The sequence below is a fragment of the Grus americana genome, chromosome 3 (assembly GCF_028858705.1).
Source record: "Grus americana isolate bGruAme1 chromosome 3, bGruAme1.mat, whole genome shotgun sequence".
In the NCBI taxonomy this organism is placed as follows: Eukaryota; Metazoa; Chordata; class Aves; order Gruiformes; family Gruidae; genus Grus; species Grus americana.
In genome coordinates this window covers 7,982,622-8,006,140 of record NC_072854.1, presented here as the reverse complement: position 1 = coordinate 8,006,140, position 23,519 = coordinate 7,982,622, and the positions used below count along the sequence as shown (strand labels likewise).

At 38.8% G+C, this 23,519-nt stretch overlaps 1 protein-coding gene across 3 annotated transcripts; it reads left to right on the top strand.

The window, feature by feature from the left end:
• The first annotated feature begins 898 nt into the window (after positions 1-898).
• GCFC2 (GC-rich sequence DNA-binding factor 2) lies at positions 899-23,088 on the top strand. 3 transcript variants are annotated; one of them, XM_054821573.1, is made up of 18 exons: positions 899-1,306; positions 2,126-2,233; positions 3,565-3,720; positions 4,382-4,600; positions 5,609-5,694; positions 7,124-7,239; positions 9,024-9,210; positions 10,171-10,294; positions 11,998-12,076; positions 13,319-13,431; positions 14,176-14,375; positions 15,304-15,454; positions 15,736-15,857; positions 17,071-17,147; positions 17,911-17,977; positions 21,033-21,179; positions 21,394-21,518; positions 21,867-23,088. In XM_054821573.1, the coding sequence occupies exons 1-18, from the start codon at positions 955-957 to the stop codon at positions 21,979-21,981; spliced, it is 2,544 nt and encodes an 847-aa protein (XP_054677548.1). In that variant the 5' UTR covers positions 899-954; the 3' UTR covers positions 21,982-23,088. The 3 variants fall into 3 exon arrangements, with proteins under 3 accessions (XP_054677548.1, XP_054677547.1, XP_054677549.1); XM_054821572.1 differs by having other exon boundaries at positions 15,301-15,454; XM_054821574.1 differs by lacking the exons at positions 899-1,306; positions 2,126-2,233 and having other exon boundaries at positions 3,613-3,720; positions 4,479-4,600; positions 15,301-15,454.
• Positions 23,089-23,519: the final 431 nt, after the last annotated feature.

The window sequence follows — 23,519 nt, the reverse complement described above, 5'->3', positions numbered from 1 at the left end:
GCCTTACTTGAAGGACTGGCTCTGCATAGCTGTCATGGTTTCATTTGAAGCTGGATGTGTTTTATTTCCAGACCGCCCATCACACATAACTCAAGTCAGCACCGCAGAAACGAAAGGCTGGTACCATGCAGAATGATTTAAGTCATCACTTGCCACAATCCCACCTTCCTTCTGTTCCCAGCCATATGTTCCCCTGCCCTCGCACCAGCACTGGCACCTGCCTGACTCCTTCAGGGAGCTAAACCCAGAGAAAGGAATAAAAATCCGCTATCAGTTTTTGACAAGTTACAGAATAAACTTCATATTTATAATAATGCATTACTATAAAGCATATTTATTATTAGTTTACATTACTGATAATTCTGAAATAGCTGTTTTATTTATGATGTATTAGTAATTATATAGTCACATCTTAATTTACATAATGTATAATTATAAAATAGCTTATGAATATTCATTATTATTGACAATCTTTATAATTATTTATAAATGATTTATAAATGATTATAAATTATATGCATAATAACAAAACCAGATAAGCTTTTGATGACCTAGCAACAAGCAGGAGAAGCACCCACCATGGCAGCCCCTGTCACAAACAGGCCCTTCAAGCAAATTTCACTTTTACGCATCCATGATCAATTAATTACCCGTAAAATACTTTCCACCTACGGGGTTCTGCCCGCGCCCCCCTCACCGAGGCCGCTGCACCTCACTCCCTCACAGCACCTGCTCCTGCTCCCGCCCCTCCAAGGGTTAATCACAGGGGCACGCCCCCTCGTCCTCATTGGACACCTGTTTCCCTGCCCCGCCCGCCTCCCGGCAGGATGAGAGGAGGAGAGGCGGATCTGCGTTGGGGGTGGGGTTTGTGCAGGGCGGAGGTGAAGGGGGGGTCGCGCATGCGCGCTGGGGAGGTTGTGCGTGCCGGGGCTCCGCGACTGTTCGCCGGGCGGCATGTTCCGGCGTCCCCCGCGTAACTTCCGCGGCCGGCGGCGCGCGGCCTCCAGCGGCAGCAGCGATGAGGAGCCGGAGCCGACCGCCGCCTCTCCGCCAGCCCCCGGCCCTGGCTGCGACTCCGAGCGGGAAGCGGAGTCTGAGGAGGACGAGGGGGAGTCCCCCGAGGGGGCCAAGGCCGCCGCAGCGGAGGGGCCGCTGCCCTCAGAGGAGCCGGCGGGAAGTCCCGGGCGGCGGGTGGAGAGTGGAAGGGCGGCTACGGGCCGAGGGCCGCGCCTCGCTGGAGCCGGAGCCGGGCCGGCGCGGGGGGGAAAGGTGCTGCTGAGCTTCTGTAGCGAGGAGGAGCGGGAAGGTAAGGGTTCGGCGGCGTCTCCCCCCCTTCCGGAGGGCCGGCTGGGCCTCACTCGCCCCGCGGTGGCAGCCTGTACCCTCGCACCGGCTTGGAGAGCAGGCGCCGGGGGCTCGGGGAGGAGCAGCCAGGCTGAGAGCTTGGATGGACGGGCTGCGCCTCCGCGCCCCGCGCACGGGGGGTGTCCTGCCTCACTGAGCCTCGGGCTGGTGCCCTGGGGCACAGCAGCTCGCCTTTATACTTCTTTGTGACCACGAATAGGAATGCGATGTTATAGGTAGGGCTGCTGTGAGGGTTTTTCAGAGAAATGCATATAAAAGCAGTTTGAAGATGACATGTGCCTGTGTGCTTTTTGGTGGGAGCATTTAAAAGCTGCTTGGAGCTGGAGAAAACTAGAGAAAACAAGAAGATAATGTGTGATTCTAGGACTAGCATAGTTAATGATGAGCTAGCTTAAATAACTGAAATTTAAATGTTTAATTGACTCTTCTGGGCTGTTTCTTCTGTGGCTGATGACACAAAGCGAGTCAGGGCAGCTTACAGGAGTCACTTGGTGATGGATACAGACTGCAAAGAAACAATACATTTCAACAGGATAGTGTTGGTGTAGCGAGGAGGCTGAGCTGCACAGTCTTAAGTTAAGAGCTGATGGATCTTGAGTGATAAAGCCATAGAACTAGTTAGACTTAATGCAACCAGAACTTAAAAAATATGCTGTGCACATGTAGAGGTTATGTGCACTTTGTATGTAATATATATATGTGCACATACACTGCTCTCTTTGTTAATGATACTCAGAATCATTTTGTTTTATCTGGATAGGTGAAGAATTTTTTAAAATTAAAAAGCCATCCTTCAATGAAGTAACCTTTAGAATTCAGAAGAAGGAAAGCCTACTGCCTGCACAGACAGAAATTGAAGAAAGCAAAAGTAAGTACTTTTTTTCAGTTAAATATTTTACGGAATGCTTACATGAAAATGTATTAAAAAATTGTTAAGAATTGTTAAGTAAAGAGTGCTGTACAAATACTGCTGTTACATGTCTTTCACTTGTTAATTGAACCTGAGATTATATTTATAATGGTATTTTATAGATTTTTAATTTTAATCTATTTCTGCTGAAATTATTTTCCATATGACCTTGGTAAAATGGTATCAGAACTTGGAGGCTGTTCTTGAGAAGACCTGGGTATGCAGAACCCCTATAGTATATCAGAGTTAATAAACTTGATAAATTTATACCTCAGATATATATCATATCTTTCAAACTCTGGGACAACTATCCAGTGCTTATTGCTGTCAAATTGCACCTTGATCTGAGTATTTGCATTGAGAGAAAATGTGAGCTTAGCAGGACTTTGATAGAACTTCATGTAAACCTTAAACTTTGTGTTATTAAACAGTTGGCTGTTACAGCATTTGAATATTTTAATTGAATGCAATCAATAGTCCTGATTGTTCTGGTAGTATTCCTAGTCCCATTGAACTATATTAAGTTTCTTATTGGGATATTTGGGGTCTGTGTCTTTTACAAAGAAATGTGTCTAAAAATTCTCTTCCCCTCTATTGACATCTCTATCAATTAAAAGATATACCCTGATTGCTACTGTTAGATAAAAATTAATTAGATTGAGAAATAATTTCCTTTGAGATTGTGATTCAAATGTGATGGTAAAGTTACTAAGAAACTTCTTATGAAAGTAGACCTTTTCCTCTTATAACAGGGGGCGCATTCTGATGATTTACTGAAGAGGTAGTGGCAGATGAAGAGAAATCAATGTTTTTAATGAATTCGAAGATAATTAGAGACAAGACAGACATACATAAACCTTTATAGTTTAAACAAGGACTCCTTCATTGTTAATGCTAAAAAACAAAAAAAACCAAACCCCACTTTCTAAATACAGTTTGTAAAGTCAAGGGAGATGAATCCAAACATGCTATGAGCTATCAGAATATTAATCAGTTGCCGCCTGGGAACTGGTATCATTGCCTTTGTGCATGTAAATGTGTTCTGTGTCTCTGAAGGACATTAGTTTAGTACCATCAGAGATGTTTTGATTCAAGACAAGAACTGGCTTGTAAATTACTATCTTGGAGTGTCAGAAGATTTGACATATTTTTATGAGGATAGACGGAGATGGATAAGTGACCAGTCTGCTGCAGCAAGGTGTAAATAGTAACTGGTAACCAGTTACGGCACATCAGATTCCAGCAACTGAAACTGAAATAATGAATCTTACTTTTTTCACCTAAACCAGAAATCTGTCAGTTAGAGCCTAGAACTGGCAACACCAAAGGCACTCGTGAAGAAGAGGAGGAGGATGAGAGTTATTCTTCATTAAGTGAGGACAACAACAGCTCAGACTCTGAAAATGAATCCAGCTCTCTACAGAGGAGGAAGGATTTATCACCAGGTTAGTTTGCTGGAATTTTTTTTTACAGGATGTTATTTGACAACGTTCTTTCTTTGAAGTACATGACAGGATAGGTGAGATGAATCCCACTCAGCTTAAATCATGTAAGGTGTAGGTATCTTGTTTGTGCTGAATCAGGGCTACCCTTCTGAAAGAATAGTGATGGTTCCCCAATATTTTTCGTTGTGGATGTTTGTTGTATTTCTGTGTTAATTTTGGAAATGGATCAGAAATGATGACCATTGGTTTCAGAAGAAAGGCAGCAAAAAATTCCTGTTTAATGATGCACAAGTCCCTTCATGAGATTATATTTTAATCTCATTTGTGCTGATTTGTGACCTTTGGATTCCTTTGTAAATTCACAAAGTTTAGGAAGCCTGATGTTTTAGGGAGATGGGAAGAAGGAGCACAGGCTAATAGCAATTTATTTAAAAGAAAAAAGTCTGAGCTTTATCTTTAGACTGAGAGCTACTTTTTAAGGGTGCTTTTCCATGTCCTTATATTCAACATGGTAAGCTTAATAGAAAAATATCTTGTGCCCTGTATTCAGAATTGCACAGTGATCCTGAACTGTGGTGATTATTGATATTAGGTGATGTTAGGAATGATACAGAGTGTTGCTTTTAGTCTTTTGCTTAGATTTTCTTTCTCTTCAATGCAGGTAATATACCCAGTGCAGCTCGTATTGAGGCTGCTCGGAGGAAATGTCACTTGGCCAGGACACAGGCTGATTATCTTCCACTGAATGTTTCAAACAGTCATCAGGTGTCTCGGAGAAGAGAAAGCAGTGACTTAGAGAGTGAAGATGAGTCTGATATGAAGAATCTCAATTTTGTTCCTAAAATGAGAACTCTTAGACAGAGGATAACTGAACACATGGGTGAGTTTGTGCTATTTCTCCCAGTGGTTGTGGCTTTATTCTACTGATGTCTGGAAGAACATGCGACTTGCCCAGTAAAGAGTGAGTGCAGCATAACACTTTGCTCCTCCAGGGGTCTTGGCAAAGGGCTGCACAGCTGGTACTTGATGTTTATTTGGGACATTAACCTGGTTTAGGTCTCGCTAATGTGATACAGGATGCTTTAAGAAACATTTAAAAAATTATTTTTGGCCTTGTTGACTGAAAAAAATTGCCTTTTAGGAGGCAGAGCATTTAATGTGAATAAAGTTGCTGTAAATCCTGCCTCCTGCTTCTGGTCTGGTCTTCTGAGTGCTCACCCTGCATCAACATTTTAACTGTTCTTGAAAAAGGGGGGAAAAAAAGAAACCAACCCCTCAACAACATAGCCCTTCAGAAGTAAAGAAACCTATTGCATGCAAAGCATATCTGGCTTTTCCATGCTTTTATCCTCTTTTAGCTGCTTATAGTTTTGTTTATGAAGCACTGGTTAACTTTATTATTTGAGTAAGGGTTATTCATAACTACAAGCTGATTATGCAATTCCAGTTAATGCTAATGAAATATTTTTGTATCTATAGTAGAGTGTACGTTTTGGAACACTCAAGCATTTGCTGTGTATAACGTCACTCACTGTGTTATAGTCTGTACTTACACTCTTATTTACATGTATTATACACAACTTTGCTTTGAGACATAAAAAGGAGATGGTTTTGCTCCTTGTACTGCAGTAGTAATTGTCTGAGAAACAGTATGTTGGGGAAATTAATATTGGTGTTGAATTCTGCAAATCCCACTAGCCATTTCCAAGCCGTCCTTGCCTTTCAGTTTGGAAGTCCTCCATCTGCAGGTTTTTTAATCTGCTGGTTTTTGTGTGTATCACTTGGGAGATACATTGGGAGAACTATTGCTGCTTTAGAGGGAGGAGAACATGAAAGGGGAAAAATAAAGGACGTAATTACATCTAATAATGATTGTTTTAACTTCCAGTGTCTGATGGTGATGACTCAAGTGAAGACGAAGCACAAATTAAGTGGGAAGAACAGCAAATAAAGAAAGCCGTTAAACTCTCTCAGGTGACATATGCTATCCTAGCCACTGGAAGTTGCTTTTTGCTCATAGGCAAGAGAGCTTGTTTGGAGTACTGTCATATCTCCTTCCTGCCCTCTTATTAGAGAGGTTTTTAGGAAGTTACACCCTGATTCTTCAGGGAAAAGATGATTAGAAATATGGGAAGATGATAATCAAAATCTGTAATCCCTGTCTAGCTGTTCAGAAGCAGGTTATTGCTGTCTGCCTCAAAGGCAGGTTCCCATATGTGATGGAAGACTGAAAAGCAGAGAATAAAATTCTGAACTCTTTTTTTTTTTTTCTTTTTTTCCCCGTCATGCAAGAGATCTTTATTATGCTTAATTTCTGTTGGGTGGCAATCTGAGAGCTCTTTTCACAGTTCAGCAGAATTCTTTTTTTTCTTTTTCTGGTAAATAATTGGCAAAAATAAACTGTGTATCTTCTGATGAGCTGGAAGTTTTGTTTCTGGCTTGAATCACCTACTCTGGATCAGACTAGGAAAATCTGAATAATCAGTTCTTTATGTCAGAGTAGACAATAGTAGAAATTTTTGCATGTTAAAACGCAGGTAGTTAGATGTAACTTTCTCCCAGTCTTTCTGTGGCTGAATTTGAAATCCTGTATGATTGTTGTTCTTAGGTCCTCATACTCTGCTTATTTCTGGAAAATGTTAATTTCTGCTGTTCAGGAAACTGCAGCAATTTTTAGTGGCAGACCTTCTTAGTTATAGACTTGATTGTTTCGACTGATCGTGTTTTGGCTAGATTTTAATATACAAACTTCTACTGTTTTAGAATGCAAAGTGTCTTAATTTATCCTTTTTTAGTTATAGTTAAACTGAGCTGTCAGAGTGAAAAATCTGTCTTTTGGTCACTGGCTTTGTCAGAAGGTAGCATTCATATTTTTGGGGGAGGAGGAATCAAAGTTTACTATGAGAAAATAGAATATTTAATAATTAATAGATGGCAAACAATTTATCATAAATATATTCAAATACTTTTTAAAAAGCAAGATATGAGTAAAATCAGATATTATCACCGCTTGGCTGTAGTTTATTTCTAAATTTTATATTTAGATTCTTGATACTAGGGAAGTCTCAGCTGTCAGTATAGAAGCATTATGCATTATTGAAAGCTAATTAATGTTTTCAGACCAAGACATCCAACTTAAGTGTACCTGAAATGATGTATTACTTTGTACTATTTATATATGTATGCACTATGTTTTTATACAACATATATATGCAGGTTTTTTTACTTTGTTTTCCTTGCTTTTATGTTGTACTCTTCTGTACAATGTTTACTGTACATAATTTGATGATTGAAATACGTATCTTTATATCATATGCCTTGTGTATTTGAGTGATGATCTATAAAGCTGCAGAGGGAAAACTTGTAAATGATGTATTAAAAATTAATGCTTAAATTCTTGTAGGGAACTTATGACGATGCTTCTCTGCATAAATCTCAGCCAGCTAAACCAAAGTTTGATCCCTCTGTTTCTCTACCGCCTGTGAACTTGGAAATTGTGAAGAAGCGACTGACTGAAAGGTGAATCCTGTTCTTACGAGCTTAATTTTTGAGTTGTATGAGGTTTTGTCACAGAATGAGAGATGACAGCTTTGAAGTCTTATTCTTTTTCCAGACTATTGGAGAATTTTTTGGGCGGTTATTTCATGTGTAATATGCCTCTTATGATGTCCACTAGAGTACTACAAATTTTTAACTTTACCTGGCAATGTTTTGTTGTAGAGGAGCATTTGAACTTTTCAAGAGTGTTTTATCAACTAGAACTTTAGAGAGTAGGTTTATTTAAGTGGCAGCAGCTTTTTATGCTTGCTAGTAGTTTTTGACAGGAGTGTGGATTCAGTGTTACATTTGCCGAGAAAACAGAGCTTCAACCAAGGCAGATGGAGCTGGCAATCCTCACCCTCTTATTGTGGTTCTTAGACCTGCTGCAAAATAACTCAGTATTTCCTAAAGCAGCAGTAAATTCTCTACAGTATGTTTAGACAAACTAGAACCTGCCTTGATGATTTTTTTCTTTAGTTGTGTGCCAGGCTGTGACTTTTCTTTAGCAGTTCAGCTGCTGTATGGGCAGCTGAAGTGTCCTGGGGTGGAAGTGGGAACCTCCAAGAGGGTGTGTGATGAGGACAGCTGGGGTCAGGCATCCTAAGGTAAGCCATCCCCTGGCATCTTTCTGAGCACCAGGAAGCAGCTGTTCCGATAAGTTTAGACAAGTAACATTATACAGTTGAAACATAAATATGCACTATGGACTTGCCCTGAGTTCTCTCTGTATATGCTTTGCTTTGTACAGATCATCATTGACCTGCTTGTTTAAAGAATTGCAACTAAATTGAACTGAATATTTCTGTGGAATTGTATGCTTTCTTTGACATAATCACCTGAAAGGAATAAGTTAAATGAAATATGAATTTAGATACACAAACAAATAAGAAAAATGAAAATAAGACTATCAAGAGTGGGAAACCTATTTGGAAAATAGCAAGAAGGAGAGAGGAGGAACCTGTTTGATATAAGCTTTATAGATGTGTTTAACATACTAAATGCTGAAATAGTTGGGGGTTTTTTTGTTTGTTTTTTTAACCTGTAGCACAGTGGAGAACAATAGCTTTGTTCAGTTTTTTTAATTAAAAAGTGTTCCGTGCTTCAAGGAAACGAAATAAGTTGTGGTCTGTTTCTTCGTGCAGTTACAGGCTGGCTCAAGCTGGGCAAACACTTGGGTTACGTAAGGAGGAAAGAGGAAGTAGAATTATAGTATATGTAAATGTTCCTGTGGTACCTATCTAGTAGTTAGTGACAGCTGTAGACATAGGTTCCTGGGTTTTATCACCTAGTAGAAGCAAGAATCTTCAGTTGGTTTGTATTTAGTAGTGAGTACATGGTGAATGCTGATAGGTTCTGCTACCCATGCAATTTATGTTAAACTAGTATGGACATGCTGACATGAGCTGTAGTTTTCCCCAGATTACACTGGGTAGAATCCATTTAATGTGGTATCACAAAATTTGGCTTTTTATGGGTTTGGGAAGCATGGTGAATTGAGAGATCTAGGTAAAATGTCAGTGGTGTCTCAAAACTAGCACCGCAGAACTGACATTTAAGTCTCCAAAGCATGATGCTTTTGCAGAAGGATGGGGTGTGGATATGTTGGCACGGGTAAATCTTTCACTGCTGCTTAGGTCAAATGCAAGTACTATTTTTAGCACAGGCTAAGATTTTTTTATGTGATTATAATGGAAAAAATGATTTGGAATGTGCCAGCTGTTAACTTGGCAATAGTTTTAGTTGTCTGGGTTTCTCTTTTTTAGGATAACATCATTACAGGATGTGCACCATGCTCACCAGAGGGAGTATGAAAAATATATGGAGGACATTGAAAAGTCAAAGATGACTGTCCAGGAGTTAGAGAAGTCTACGGATGCAGCTCTGAATTACAAATTCTACAGGGCCATGAAAACATATGTAGAAAACTTGATAAACTGTTTGAATGAAAAAGTATGGATGTTTCCCTCTTCTATTTTTTTTTAAATGATAAAGGTGCATTCTGTAAATGAAAGATGAGGGGATTTTTTTTGAAATTATAAGGGATGGTACTCAGGAAAAAAAAAACGGTTAAAGATCAGTTCTATCAGAAATTTTAATGTAACGGGAAACAAAGGGAAAACAAATCAGCTTTCACCTGAAGTGATGATTGAGCTAGTATACCTATTGAGCTGTGATATCACCTAGATTCTCTTGGATGAAAACAAAATGTTGTTGGAGGGAGTTTTCTGTAGGCCTAGTAACCAGAGTGCACTGAAGTTGAATGAGAGGTGGCACTTAAATTCACTTTTGGGATCTCTCAAAATGTCTTTTCTCAGGTTTACGTAACCTCATGTTAGGTTCAAGCTGGGATTGAGTTAGCAGAGCTCTATGAGAATTTGTCTAAGTTATTGGCTGCATCTGTTTCCTGAACTGCAAACCTTGTGTATTTAAAAAGATAAAGATTGGCAGAAGGAGAGGAGCTGCCTAAAGTTTGGCCTCAGTGAAAGTAAACTGCTTTTATCCTCTATAGGTAGTGCTGTCAAATCTCACTTATGTCACTTAATTGCATTGCAATTGTGAATTTCTTTACGTAACTTCAAAGAGAACAAACGTTAGTTAAGGAATAAATTTTCTTTAATGGCTAGTGGCTCAAAAGTAAACTGAAAGCAAACTAAGTGCACCAATAGTGTCCTGTTGAACCTTTTGTATGAAGTCTTGGGTAGTCCTGTGATGAGCAACTGGCGTTTAGTTTGTGTTTTTCAGTCTTACAAAAAGCCTGAAAAACTCCAATGACCAGCAATGTACTTTTCAATCTGTAATACTTTGGTTTTAATTTCACTGCTATACTGAAACCCCATGGAAACTGTTTTTTGTTCATTCTTTTGGGATTTTAATGAATTGAAAACCTGATTACTGTTTACTTTATTTCAGCTGAAATGCATTAATGATCTAGAATTGGCTGTGCATCTACTTCTTCAGCAACGAGCTGTGAGAGTATTGAAGCGAAGGCAAGAGGAGCTGAAAAACGAATCCACTTATATTCAGCGTCTGACAAGTTAGTATGAAGTTAGAAGTTATTTTCTTATTGAAACTTTCACTCTTTTTGAGCAGAAATATACGGTTACCTTTTGAATGAAGTTTTAAATTTTTGCCTTTTTATCTCCTTTCCCCTTCTCATAGTCAGTAGGTGTGCTCTACTGTACCTCCATTGAAATCCTTACCTCAGTAAGGCCCACAATAGTATTTTTCTCTAGTTGAATAGTGAACACAACGTCACCAAGTACATCGTCAATTTTTAGTTATTCAACTCAGCAATTTTTCCATCAGTATTTAAAAAGAAAAATAGAGTAAGTTTTTTAACACAGTCAGTTTTCTAGTAGGTCTGAGCTTGGCGAAAGCTTGCTGATGGAGGATTCTGTGAATATATGAAAAAGCAGTATGTTTACCTGGCAACATCACTTTCATGTGAGTGTCTTTGAGGCTGTGCATGTGCTCAGAGTGGAGGTTTCAAACTAGGAGGTGACAGGTGAAGGGAAGGGCATGAAGAAAGAAAGGGTTTTATCTAAAACAAAACTGTGGCTTTTAAGTTACTGTGGGGAAAAATAATTACAATTTTCTTATCTTATATTTTCTTTCCACACTGATGTATTGTTTATATGCCGTGTGAATCTTTAGCTGCTGCTGTTTAGGGAAACCAACCCAAACCTCCAAATCCAAACCCTTTAAAACTGTATAGGTGAAACTAGGAACAATATGCTTGGAGCTGCTGGGTACAGATGGAGGCCAGATTCACCAGTTTCTGGTCACTATTAATCAAACAGGTTCAGTCTTCTCACTACACAGCATAAACTGCTGATCAGAGAGAGCTAGCAGCCTGTATGATTTTTGTCAAATGATGTAGTAGACTCACAGCAGGTGTTAGGAAGAAAAGGGTAGTGATGTAATAATTGCCATTAAAATGATTTTACTTCTTTACAGCTCATTACAAATGAGACTGTACTTGGATATTTAACAGCATTTTTAATCACTTTTTATGTTCCTAGTTGTATTTAATATAGTGCAAAGGCTGGTTTTGCTTCTATGATAATACTTCAGTGGTAGTACACTTTTCTCTTTGGCATATTGTGCATGTATCAGCCAGCTAATAGCAATACAAATGACTGGGCCAACTAGAAAATGCTTCTAGTTTCTACTTTTGTCTTGGATTCAAGAATCAGAGTAGGGGTAACTGGGGTCACGCAGTCAGTGACCACTCAGGTAGCAGGAGACAGTGGGGACCTGGCTAGTCTAGAAATCTAAATGCAATGATTTTGACTAGAGTAAATCAGGGATTTAAGTTCCGTTACAGTGTTGGAACCAAACCTTGACAGTTATTCTAATTTATTACATGGTTTCATTTTTGACATCCAGATGATGGTAGAACCCTGCGCTTGCTTTTCACACTGCTAAGAACCTATTGTGGAAGACACTAACTTCCTTTTCCAGGATTGGGAAGCAGTGAGCGTTGGCTGGAGTGTCATCAAACTCACCTTTTCGTCAACTGCTACAAGGGAATAACCACATCTAACTGTATGCAGTTAACAAGTAATATTTACTGTGCATGATTCTGGAGACTGTTAAGAGTTTTGATTCAGAGGTTTGATTTTTCTTTGGCTGTCTTCCAAATGAAGAACAATAGAAGGAGAATCAGTGTTTCCTTATTGAGAAAATAACAAAAAATAAAATTACTTTTAAGTTTCTGTTTCTGTCTTCTCATAGGTGGGAATGACAAACCAACTAATGGTGGATTGGAAGGTGATGAGAAGACACAGCTTCTGGAAATGTGTGAACATCGAAGGTAGGTATTATGTATATGTACACTTAGCTCTGATAACAGAAAGCCAGTGTACAGTACATTTATGTTTGCAGTGATGAATTTAAACCTGTAGGCTTCCTAAATGAGATTATATACAAAATAGGTATTTGCTTTTTGAAACCATCTATTTGTTAATGACATTCTCTTCATGTTGATTTGAATCTGAATGCTAATAGATGTTATTTTAAATTAACAAGTCTTAAATGAGGCTTTTCACAAAACTGTATGACAGAAGTTTTTCTGTCCTGTTGTAATAAATAAAATTACAGTGTTATACAAAAATGTATTTCTGTATTTTATATTTTGTATAGGTAGCAAAAAAAATGACAGGCAGTATTGTTGTTGCTGGTTGGGTGGTGGCAATGAGTGAAGCAAAGCAATATCTAGCTCCTCCCCTGCTATAGTAGGCAGATACTACATTTTGGATATTACGGTGTTCAGAGACTGCTACTTATTTTGCACTCCTTCTCCCTCCCCCCCCCCCCCCCCCCCCCCCCCCCCCCCCGCCAAGATATTGGGAACTTTGAAAGTTTTTCAGTTGCATTGGTGCCTCCACTCATAACTGTATTTGGAAGTGGCAAGAACTTCAACGTTTTAATGGATGAAAAATGATACAATAAAAAATTCCACTTGCAGCAGTCAACTTTTATGCTAGTTGATGTAAATAACTGGAATTATTTATACATATCATTTTCATATCATATATCATTTTCCTGTGGCAGAGATGCAAGACAGTGATTTTGCCACCTGTTAGGATTCTTAATGTCCTGGCAATAGTTTTTTGAGCCCAACTGGTACTTGGGTGCTGTCACAATTTTTATGTGGGTTGTTGCACAAGTGATCCAGAATTGAGATGTCAGACTGAGAGCTCATTAATTTCCTGTACACTAAAACTGTCAGGGACAGTGTCCAGTACCATGTTAGATGTGTAGTGTTCCAGGTGGGATGAGCTGTTAGCCTCATCAGCGGGAACGAGGTGAAGTGAAGGTTATTACATAGTTCATAGGGGAGATCAGAGATGTTTATGTCAGTTCTCAAAGCCCCTTCTGCGGTTTCTGTGTCCTTATGCTCACACAATTACTGTTGGTCCCTGATTGCATTTCTCTAGGCTCTTGCTTTCACAACTTGCTTTTAGTACATTTTTTGAAGTCAGGTTATTTTTCATTAAGCTTCCTTCTGCATACAAGGGGAGGATAACTCATCTGAGTTAATTACAAAATACAGGACTTGCAGACGGCAAGTGAGAGAGTGTTCAGGAGAAGCAGATCACCATGAAGGCATGTCGAGTGATGATGAGTTGACTCCAACAGAGGTGACTGAGTTCCAGAAGAGCAAAGGTTGGTGACAGTCTTACTGGGATCAAAATCTTTCTGATACTTTTTAATGATTTTTTTCCTTTTTTAGGAAAGGTGAAGAGATACTTCATTTGAAATGCATATTCATAGTCACACACTATAGAAAAGAAATGCATCCAGTCAGTTCTGACTAATGACTTGGGAAGAACAGATGTATGGTTGTGGATTTCTTTTGGTATGAATTACTGTGTGGTGGCATTACACATTACTGTTTCAGCTGGAAGTAAGCTCTGTTAGGTTATGGCAAAGCTGATCTGACAGTACTCTAGTGCAATGCTACAACATGTTTTGTATAATCAATTTGTTTTCTGAAGATAGAGTGAATTAAAGATTAATGTTTTAATTTATCTTAAATGAATAGATTAAGAGGAGCAGGGAAAGGCATAATACCTTTTTCCAGGTAACAGAAGAAGGGTTTTCATGTCTGAAGTTTTATCACTGTGGAATAAAAGTTTGAAACATAGTGGTTGTATAAATCTGTGGGATAGATCATGAAGGAACTTGCCTTTTTTTTTTGGTCTGATGACAGTATTTTTTTCTGAAACTAGGTTTTCCAGGGAGCTGGTTTTAAAACTGGTTTCAGTATCAGGTGTGCCAAAGACAAATGACAAATGCAATTATCATACAAATATTTCTTATGTCTTATAGATGCCTAAACTCCTTCAGCTTATGCCTCAATAAGTTCTGTGATTGTTTCTTTTTATTCCCAATGAATATTATCTGTAGATAACGTTTTAGAGGATAGTAGAAAAATCTTGGAAGATGTACATGCAGATTTTTGTGACATCAGAAAAATCCTGTTGAAATTCCAGGAATGGAAAGAGAAGTTTCCTGATTCTTATTGTGACGCTTATATTGGTTTCTGCCTGCCTAAGCTATTAAATCCGTTGATCAGGGTTCAGTTAATAAATTGGAATCCTCTTGAGGTAGGTGCATCAGCTGACTGTGTTTTCTTCAAAAATTGTATGTGTGTTTGTGTATTAATACACTGGTGATCCCTGTGCTTCTGGGCATTACTGAAGCAGTTGGCTACAGTCAGTAAAGCCTGTTACGTTTCTGGATGTCTTTGTAAACATGCCTTTTCTGCCCTATTCGTCTTTGTCAATTAGTGATATGTGTGAGTGTTTCTGGCAGCCCAAAGTATGCCTGAGCAGAGGCACACTGTTTGCAGGGGAGACGTGTTCTGCATGGGAACTGTGTTATGTGGGTTGTAGGGATGTTCCAGAACCCAGGATAAGTATGTTAACTAGGAGGAGGTCCATGCCCGGAGAAGCTGTGGGTGCCCCCTCCCTGGAAGTGTTCAAGGCCAGGTTGGATGGGGCTTTGGGCACCCTGGTCTAGTGGAGGGTGTCCCTGCCCATGGCAGGGGGGTTGGAACTAGATGGTCGTTGAGGTCCCTTCCAACCCAAACCATTCTATGATTCATTTCTTCTTGTCAAGTCACTTTTTCTATATGAATCATTTTAGTCTGTATTAATATGAAAAATGAGATGTAGTTATTTCTATGCATAGTACAGTGCATTAGAAATGAATAGAAAGATACTGTGTTGTGAAACTGAAGCATGTGGTTGGAATCTTCTTAACTTTCTCCTTTCCCCTTACTTCCAGCCCCTTTTGCAACACTCCCTGTAAAAAGAATTCTCCTGAGTTCTTCGGAGACACTTTGACAATCCCACCCTTTACGTTCTAGATTTAAACCTAGTTTTCCTGATTGGTTGTTTCAGTCCGTTCTGTGATGGGGGGGGAGATCTGACATTAAGTGAGAATCTTTGTGGTATCATTGGATGTATTTTTGCATGGAGCTTTTCTCAGTCCTGACCAGCTGAACAACTAATAAGAATGATTTTTCAGCAGAATTTTACAGAATTGGAAGAGATGCCCTGGTTCAGAGCTATAGAAGAATTCAGTGATGCCAAAAATGTATCTGAACCAAAAAAGGATGATGATCCTGATCAAGAAGTTTTGCCTAGGGTGATTGAAAAAACTATTCTTCCAAAAATCACAGGTATAGTAAGATTGTCTTGAAAATGTTCACTGCAGCTAGGTAATCACACCTTAAATAAAAGTGATAGCTATCAAATAATGTTAGTTATATAATTGTGCTCCAAGATGTAATGATTGCGTAGTCTCACTCTGTGGAACTAAGTTAGCTTCTTTTAAGATTATTGTGAGAGCTTTTTGTATGTCTAGTTCTGCTATGTTGTAATGCCTTGAAACTAGAGCAGATAACCTCTTTTGTATCATGAATGAAATAAATTAATTTTTAATACATATATTTTTTTTTAGAATTTGTAAAGAATGTGTGGGATCCTTTATCTACCTCACAGACAAAGAACCTTATACAACTTTGCAATAACATCTTTGAAAAACAAGTCCTTTCCAAAAATGAATGCAGTCGAGCAAAAGAGGTAAAAGCTCCTGTGGTATTGGAAAAGGGAGAACCTCATCCACTGTGTGAGCCTTCTGTGTGTGCTCCTGTGGGTGCTTAGAATGTTGTCCTGAAGTTGTTCATTTATGATTACTTGTTTGTTTTGTCACTTTATATAAAGAAAACTTAACAGTTAAATGTCCAGCTCTCTGCTGTCATTATTGAAGATGATGGCAGATGGGACACTCTTGAGGCAGAAATTAGCTCCTGTTCCTAGAAAAATTCTATTTGTACCCATCAAGAATCTCATCACAGATCTGATCTTGCTTCACTGCAATAACAATGGTTAGAATTTAGATTTGCATTTGCATCTTTCAAAATTTGAGCTTTAAATGCTAGTAATGCTCCAGTGGTCAACTCCTTTATAAATAAAAGCTTAAGTAAATCTAGAATTTTAAAGTTTAAGAATCCCCAAAGGTTAATTGATTGGCTAGGAGAAAGACTGCTTCTGTAATCTTTGAAATCTTTCAGTAATTACATTTATACACATAGTCACTCCAGTATGCCCTTCAGCCTGATTCCAGTTTAATTCTGATGTAAATCTGGAGGTTTATCTAGTATAAAACTGGTGAAATGGGTGGATGTTTAGGCCCTGAGTATCAAAAGAAATATTTTTAAGAAAACTTTGTCCTCCAACTGAGCCTTCCAAAGGCTGCTGATTTGAAACCATGACTTGAAGTGGTACAATTGACTCTAGCCAAGATACCATTTGTACAGAAAGTAAGATTAGCCAGAACTTTAAATAAATAAAAAGACTTTAAAAAAAAAAAAGTAGGTGACAATCGATGGCACCTAAAAACCCCTACTATCCTATCTTTGGTGGTGGTTTGTGGGGGGTTTTTTACATAAAAAGCTGTGAAATTCTTTGGAGGTCCTATGTGCATAACTTATTTTGTTGTTAATCTATACAGTTTTCCTGCCTTGCAAATTAACCTGCAAAAAGAGGCCTCACTTAGGGAAATAACTTAATCTTAAATCCTCTAGGTTAACCCTATAGATAACTACAGCTGAGATTTGCCTCCTCTTTTCAATGTGTTAATGAGCTCAATGTGTATTATATAATAAGTGGCAACTGTACTTAGCTCTAATTGGCATATTACACTTCTAGATGAACAAAATAACCATTGAAGTTGTTAGAAATGGAAGATGAAGTCTTTCTTGTGAGGACACATTAATAATTTCTTTTTTAATAGGATTTGATGAACATGGTTGTCCTAAGAATGAAGAAATCTGTAGAGGAAGATGTGTTTATTCCTCTGTATCCTAAAAGGTAAGCTGACTCTGGGACTCTCAATTTTTTTTTTTTTAAATTCCTCTACCCTTCTCTTCCACAGATGTAGAAGAAATATTGTGGACATCCCTTAATAGGTAATGGGATAAACATGCCTTTTACTGTTTTATTATAGGAAAGGTTATGAAGTTTTATTCCTGTTCATAAACTCTTTCCAATAAGAGTAACTCCACTGACTTAATGCTTTTTTGCTCCTGTAACCAAAAGCTTTCCATTATGAGATCCACAGCCTGGTTTTAGCCTAGCAACCTGTATCTGAGGGCCTGTGTTAGTTTAGGTGATCTGGTGTCATGTGCGTGTGTCCCCGATTCCTCCTGTCATTCCTAAAATAGTTTATATTGATGCTTATTACTGGACGCTATGTCAAGGATGGGAATGAGTAGGAGTCTGGGAGGTGTAGGGTTAGGATACAGGTGGGAGAGAAGCTTTGCTGAAGCTGGTGTAGGATGTTTAGTTCTAAGCAATGCTGTTTTGATCTGAATCCATTAAATGTATTGTGTGGAAACACAAAAGTGTTTCCAGTTGGTAATTTTATTGGCAATTATTTCATAGTAGTTGTATTATAATGGGTTCAAATTGACAGCTGTTTCCCTACACCTTTATTCTGGCTGTGGCTGTCACTGCTGAAAGAATGCCAGAATTAACGTTCATCAGGATCCGAGAGATCAATTGTCTGTTTATCTTTTCAAAGCAAACAAAAAAATAATCTTTATTTTACCTTTTTTCTTTTTTTCATGACTAGCTCTGTGGAAGACAAATCATCACTGTGTTCAAAATTTCAAGAAAGACGGTTTTGGTCAGCTGTTAAGGTAGAGAAAACATACCTGTATTTTTCTTTGAAATTTATTTCAGTGAAAATATATTTTTGTGAAATATATCTTCAGGCAACTCTGATTCCTGGGAGATTAATACATTTTTATTAAGATGGATAACCGTTTTTCTCAGTGAAGGATGTGTTCTCTGTGCAACCTTCATGTGTTCATTTGTAGTTCATTCTTAAATAAACACTTTTTCTGTTTACCCAACTAGTAAGTCTTCTGCAAGAGACTGACCATCTGTTCCTGCTGGTTCATTTTCTTTTTCTTGAGTGGGTCAGCCAGGCCTGTTGGCCTTACACCGTATTAATTAGTCATTGCCACTCTGCTGACATATTGTCACCTGACACTATGGGGACAGACAGGTTTGTTTGGGGATCCTGGGCAGAATGATGATGGCATTAAGTTGTACCTACAATTAAAGCTTTATTTTTTTAACAGAATTTTATGATCAGCGTAGCATAGTGTTTTATGATCAGAGTAGCACAGGAATTCTATAATTGGAATTGGTGTAGCACAATGCTGTAAGTAGCATAGCACAGAATTTATAGGACAGCTTAGCTTATGGTTCCTACACCAATCTGCAGATTGGGTCAAATCTTAGTATTTGGCTTGCAGTATCAATAATAAAAGTCATAATCTAGACTCAAAACATGTAAAAATGCAAGTCACTTGGTCCTCAGAAGAAACAGGATGGTAGAGGTGTCCCTGGCCACAGGAGGTGCTTGCGGGTCTCACTGTCCAGCAGCAGTTCTGGTGCCAGTTCCCCTTAGGACTTGTAACTGCCTGATTTTAGATGGTGCTCTGTGTGCTGTTATGCGTCCCTGTTCTGTGATGGAGGTCATCACCACTGGCTGGCTGGTACCTGTGGCCTTCAAGGCTGTTGAGGAGGGCAGTAGTCAGCCTGGCACCCAGGAATTTTGAGGCTGACAGGGAGGGGAAGAAATCTGTTTGGTGCACAGGACCTTCATGGCCTGATAACGAGAGGAAAGGGGCCTAACATGTGACCAGCTCGGCCACAGAAAATAGCCATTTGTCTTATAAAATGGTGTTAGTTATGTTAACTCTTATTGTAGAGTATCATCACTGCGTATTCATATGAGCACATCACTATAGTTTTACTTTTGGAGTGCTGAGTTGGGAATTTCTGAATGCCTGTGCTTCAGTTCCTACTTAAGATATGCTTCCTCTAGGATTACATTTGGACTCCTACCAAAGATGAGATTTAGATGCATAAAACCCCATTAAAATCCGAGACAATACTCCAGTTCCCCTGCTATTTGTGATGCCTACCCCTGCACAGACTTTCCGTTGTTGTGATGCAGAGCTTGTTTTCTGTTGTAAAGTTGAGGTCTCTGGCAAAAGACTTGCCACCTCTGCTTCTGCTGTGCAGGAATCCATTGTGGACAGATGAAGAGAAAGCAAGATGGAACTTAATACTTGGAGATTAGGACACCTAACAAAAACCAAGGCAGACTTGGGATTCTGGTCCCACCTTCTAGGAGAACACAACACACAGTCCTAGAAGACCTGGGACCTTTGCTGTGCAGATAGAAATCAAAAGCTAAAAGGAGAAGACTTCAGTTTTCACTGTCACAGCAGTCATCTTTGAAGGGGCGATAATGGAGAGTGGTTTACAATGTTCTTGCTGTATATCTCTGACTAGTTGTCAGATAACTTTTTTTTTTTCTGGAGTAGAGGCATGAATTCAGTCACCTCAGGGTAAATAGTACTGCAACTCATCTGTGTTAAACTTGGGATCTACTTAATACTTAGACTAGTGTGACTCGTCTGTGCTTGAGACTGCTCTCTGGCACTGAGACCCACTGCCATTGTGCAGCTGTTAAACTCCGTCTTCATCATGCTGTTAAACCTTGTCTTTCAACATGGGTTGCCAGTTGCCATCTTCACAGTGCTTATTAGGAATGGCCTCTAAACCATGCCCAGAAATTGCGTGGAAGAATGCTCATTGGCTTGGGTGAGAAGTGAGCCAGGAACTCCTCTAATGCAAAAGTACAGGTGGTGGAAGTTCAGTGTTTATACCTGCTATTGCCTCACTTGCCTAGTGCAGGTATGGTGTATAGCTCAAGTGCTTCTTGTTTACTACGCTGTGTACTTTCCTGATTAATGCTAGCCAATGGAAGTGCTTCTTTCTCTTTGATCTATGCTTTAGTTGCTCACGCAGTTAGATGGAAGTGTCCCATCAGCTACTCCAGAGAAATATACCAAGGTAGTGTGCTCTGAGTGCTTTTCGACTGGTGACTGCAAAGAGAGCATACTGTGTCTGTCAGGGTAAAATACTGTGAGATTAACAGTTACCTTAAAATTAACCTGTTTTGAGTTAAGGGGAAAAAAATAGTCATGTTCTTACATCAGACTTAAAAATCACAATTACAAGGATTTATAGTGATAGGGGCAACAGAAGAAAACTCTCAGTCCCTAATAATACTGAGATCAATTACAAAAAAATCTTTGTCCTGCTATGAACCGTGGCTACCAACCTCCCTCATGTTAAGTGGGAGTGCGTGTACTATTATCCTGAGCAGCTGTAGTAGCTTTTTTTATTTCTGTCTTGCATTCTCTGAAGATTGATCTAGAATTGGATGCCACTTGTTCTTGGTCCATATTTCTCAGATGACGTGTCTTAAATACTCTTTCCTTCTTTCATGCTTTCAGATTTGATTGCTAGCTCTTCTGTGAAAAGAATAAAGCATAGTCATCTTCTGTACTTAAGCCTGAGCAAATTGTTCACCTATTAAAGGGTAAAATGCTCTTCCTAACCTTGGGAGGTCATACATACGCTTATTAGGGTACAGTTCATATATGCATATAACATTAATTATCCTACTTGATAAGATTATTTACTACATGCAGCTTATTAGTGGCTAACAGTAAGTTTGGAGAGTGTGAATCCTGGGTTTTGAGTACGTACATTGGATGGACATCATATTATCTTTTTATGTTTATCTCATATAAAACTTGTAATCTTGTGCTTTAGCACACTTCCAGCCACCAGGTATATGTATTCTCTGTTTCTTTATTCCTGCAGCTGCTCTCCAATGTTCTTCTTTGGGATGGGATTGTACAAGAAGATACAGTCCGTGATTTGGGACTGAGCAAATTGCTGAATCGTTACCTTCTTCTGAACCTCTTAAACACACCACCAGGGCCGGATAATATAGAAAAGTGTAATAAGGTAAAAGATGACATGTACACTGGAAAAAAAGCGTACACCTATTCCATAGGTTCTTAAGAATAACTGCTTGTAGGGATAACCAATCTTGGTTTCAAAGAAAAAACAGTAATAATGACTGAACCTGCCAAAAAGAAAAGTCCCTGTTAGAAGTGATGTGGTTACACTGACAGACTTTTCTTTTTAAACTTTTTCTGAATATTTTTTGTGTTAACAGGTGGTTGCGTGCCTCCCAGAAAGATGGTTCCGAGATCTTAAAAGTGGATCAACTCTCCCCGAGTTACTGAACTTCTGCCAGCACTTGCTGCAGTGTGCGCGTACGCTACACAAGAACAACCACAGGTAATAGAAAAGGCTTTCCTTGGGATTAAAGTACTTCCTCCTATACTTTGTGTTAAATATTTCTTTAATTCCTTAAGTCTCACATATTTGACACTTTCAAGGATATTCTTGTCACATGTAAAAGAAAAGATGGAGTGATAATGTAAAGGAGTGCTTTGGCAGTTCTAGTTTAATGTGACTGAGGCACTAGATGCTGGGTACTGTTACTGATCAGTGTAACCAAGGTCACCTGATGACAACCAGCCAAGGAGAGGTACCGGACTCTCTAATATTAATGAAGTGTACTTAAGTCTTGTACATAAATGTGTTGCTGTATCAAATTTATTTACTTATTTTTTTAATTTATAGTAATGAAACAAAAGAAGTTCTTCTCCTGCTGGTGAAAGTCAAAGCTCTGCATATTGTTGAAGACTTCATTGAAGAGAACAAACTTGAACACCTTAAATCGATGATTGAGAAATAGGAATTTTTGAAGCAAGACTTGTATTACTGGAACAAGCCTGATACTCACACTAATGCAGTTTAGTTAGTGGATCCTGCCTACTCAAAGGTGTAGTGGTAATCACTGTCTTGTTAAATACTTGAGGGTTTTTTCCCAAATGTCTTCTAGTGCCATCTACTCCTAGGTTAGGGAGTGTTTTTAGAAGTTACAGTTGTCACAGTAAAGCAGTGGTTCAGGCATTCTGAAATGTCTGACAATGCTTTATTGCTTTACCCTTTTTTGAGAAGTTCCTGGAAAGACAGAATGTGCCTGTAAAGTTTATCTCTGCTAGCAAGTAGACAGCTTTACAAGCTATTTTCAGTATTAGTTGCTAAATATCACTCTCTGACTCAGGAGACATTGAGCTCTTCTAACTTGTGGTCCACAGTGACTTTTTTGGTAGGGTTATTGTTAAACCGTCCCTAATGAAAAAATTCACAATGTTGCAGAGGTTTTGACCTTGACACAGAAACAAGGGAAGTCAGTGTGCGGGTAAGGAGCTTGACTCATGAATTGATGGTCAGTGTGGGTTCATTGAGGTAAGAAGTTACACAAGAGAATGTCTGTAAGAGCAAATGTAGTGAAGGTAACACCTGATGTGTGTAGTTTTGTACGTGGGTGATACAGACTGAACTTGTGTGCACAGAGCTGGAGTTTATACCTTTAACAACAGACATCTTGAGGAGAAGCACAAGAACAACTTCAGTTACTTTCTTCTCAGTAACTGAAACTTTAGGGAAATCTTCCTTTCGCTTCCCAGTAAGATCTACTGAACCTTACTTCATCATACCCTTACTAGATTTCTGATGTTTTCTAACTTTGTATTTTTGCAATAAATACTGTTATAGACTAATAAGGATGCTTTATGCAGAAACTCTAGTGTCAGACTTTGTATGTTTACTCCTGACTTTCTCCAGAATCTTCTGGGACTAGAATTTAACTCTTGCACACTTAATCCCTGTGACTTCTTTTATTTTTTTAAGTTAAAAATATATTTTTGTAAAACATTTTAATTGTAAATAGCTTTGATCAGTCTTACAGACAAAAAAATGACTTTTAAAATACTTAATTTTGAAAATAAAGTAAAAATATTTTGCTCTGTTAATGACTCCTATAGTTCACTTCTTTAACGTGACAAGAATGTTACTAGAAGTATGAAAGAAACCCAGACACCATTAGTCTTACATTAAGTTGCAAATCCTGCTTTCTAATGCTGGTGAATTCATGTTGCTTCTCCTCTCAGAATGCCAACAAAAATGCAATAGTTGATCAGCAGTCACCACAAGCTTGTGATCTCATTGCTCTTCTCTTGTTCTCCTTTGTCTCATCCCAGCTAAACCTCTCCCCTGAAGGAACCAGCCTTGTGCTATTATGAAAATGTAATAGATGTTTTATCACAATTTAGTGCTCTTGATCTTTCTTTCTGGAAGAAAGATTACTTATAACCCTCACAGATTCACAGACTGGTAGGGGGTTGGAAGGGACCTCTAGAGATCATCTAGTCCAACCCCCCTGCTAGA

Excerpts from the sequence above, each read along its gene's own strand:
- GCFC2 (XM_054821572.1), top strand. The coding sequence starts at position 955 with ATGTTCCGGCGTCCCCCGCGTAACTTCCGCGGCCGGCGGCGCGCGGCC. Across the intron at positions 14,376-15,300 it reads TAAATTGGAATCCTCTTGAG|CAGAATTTTACAGAATTGGA; the intron begins GTAGGTGCATCA and ends ATGATTTTTCAG. Across the intron at positions 15,455-15,735 it reads TATTCTTCCAAAAATCACAG|AATTTGTAAAGAATGTGTGG; the intron begins GTATAGTAAGAT and ends ATTTTTTTTTAG.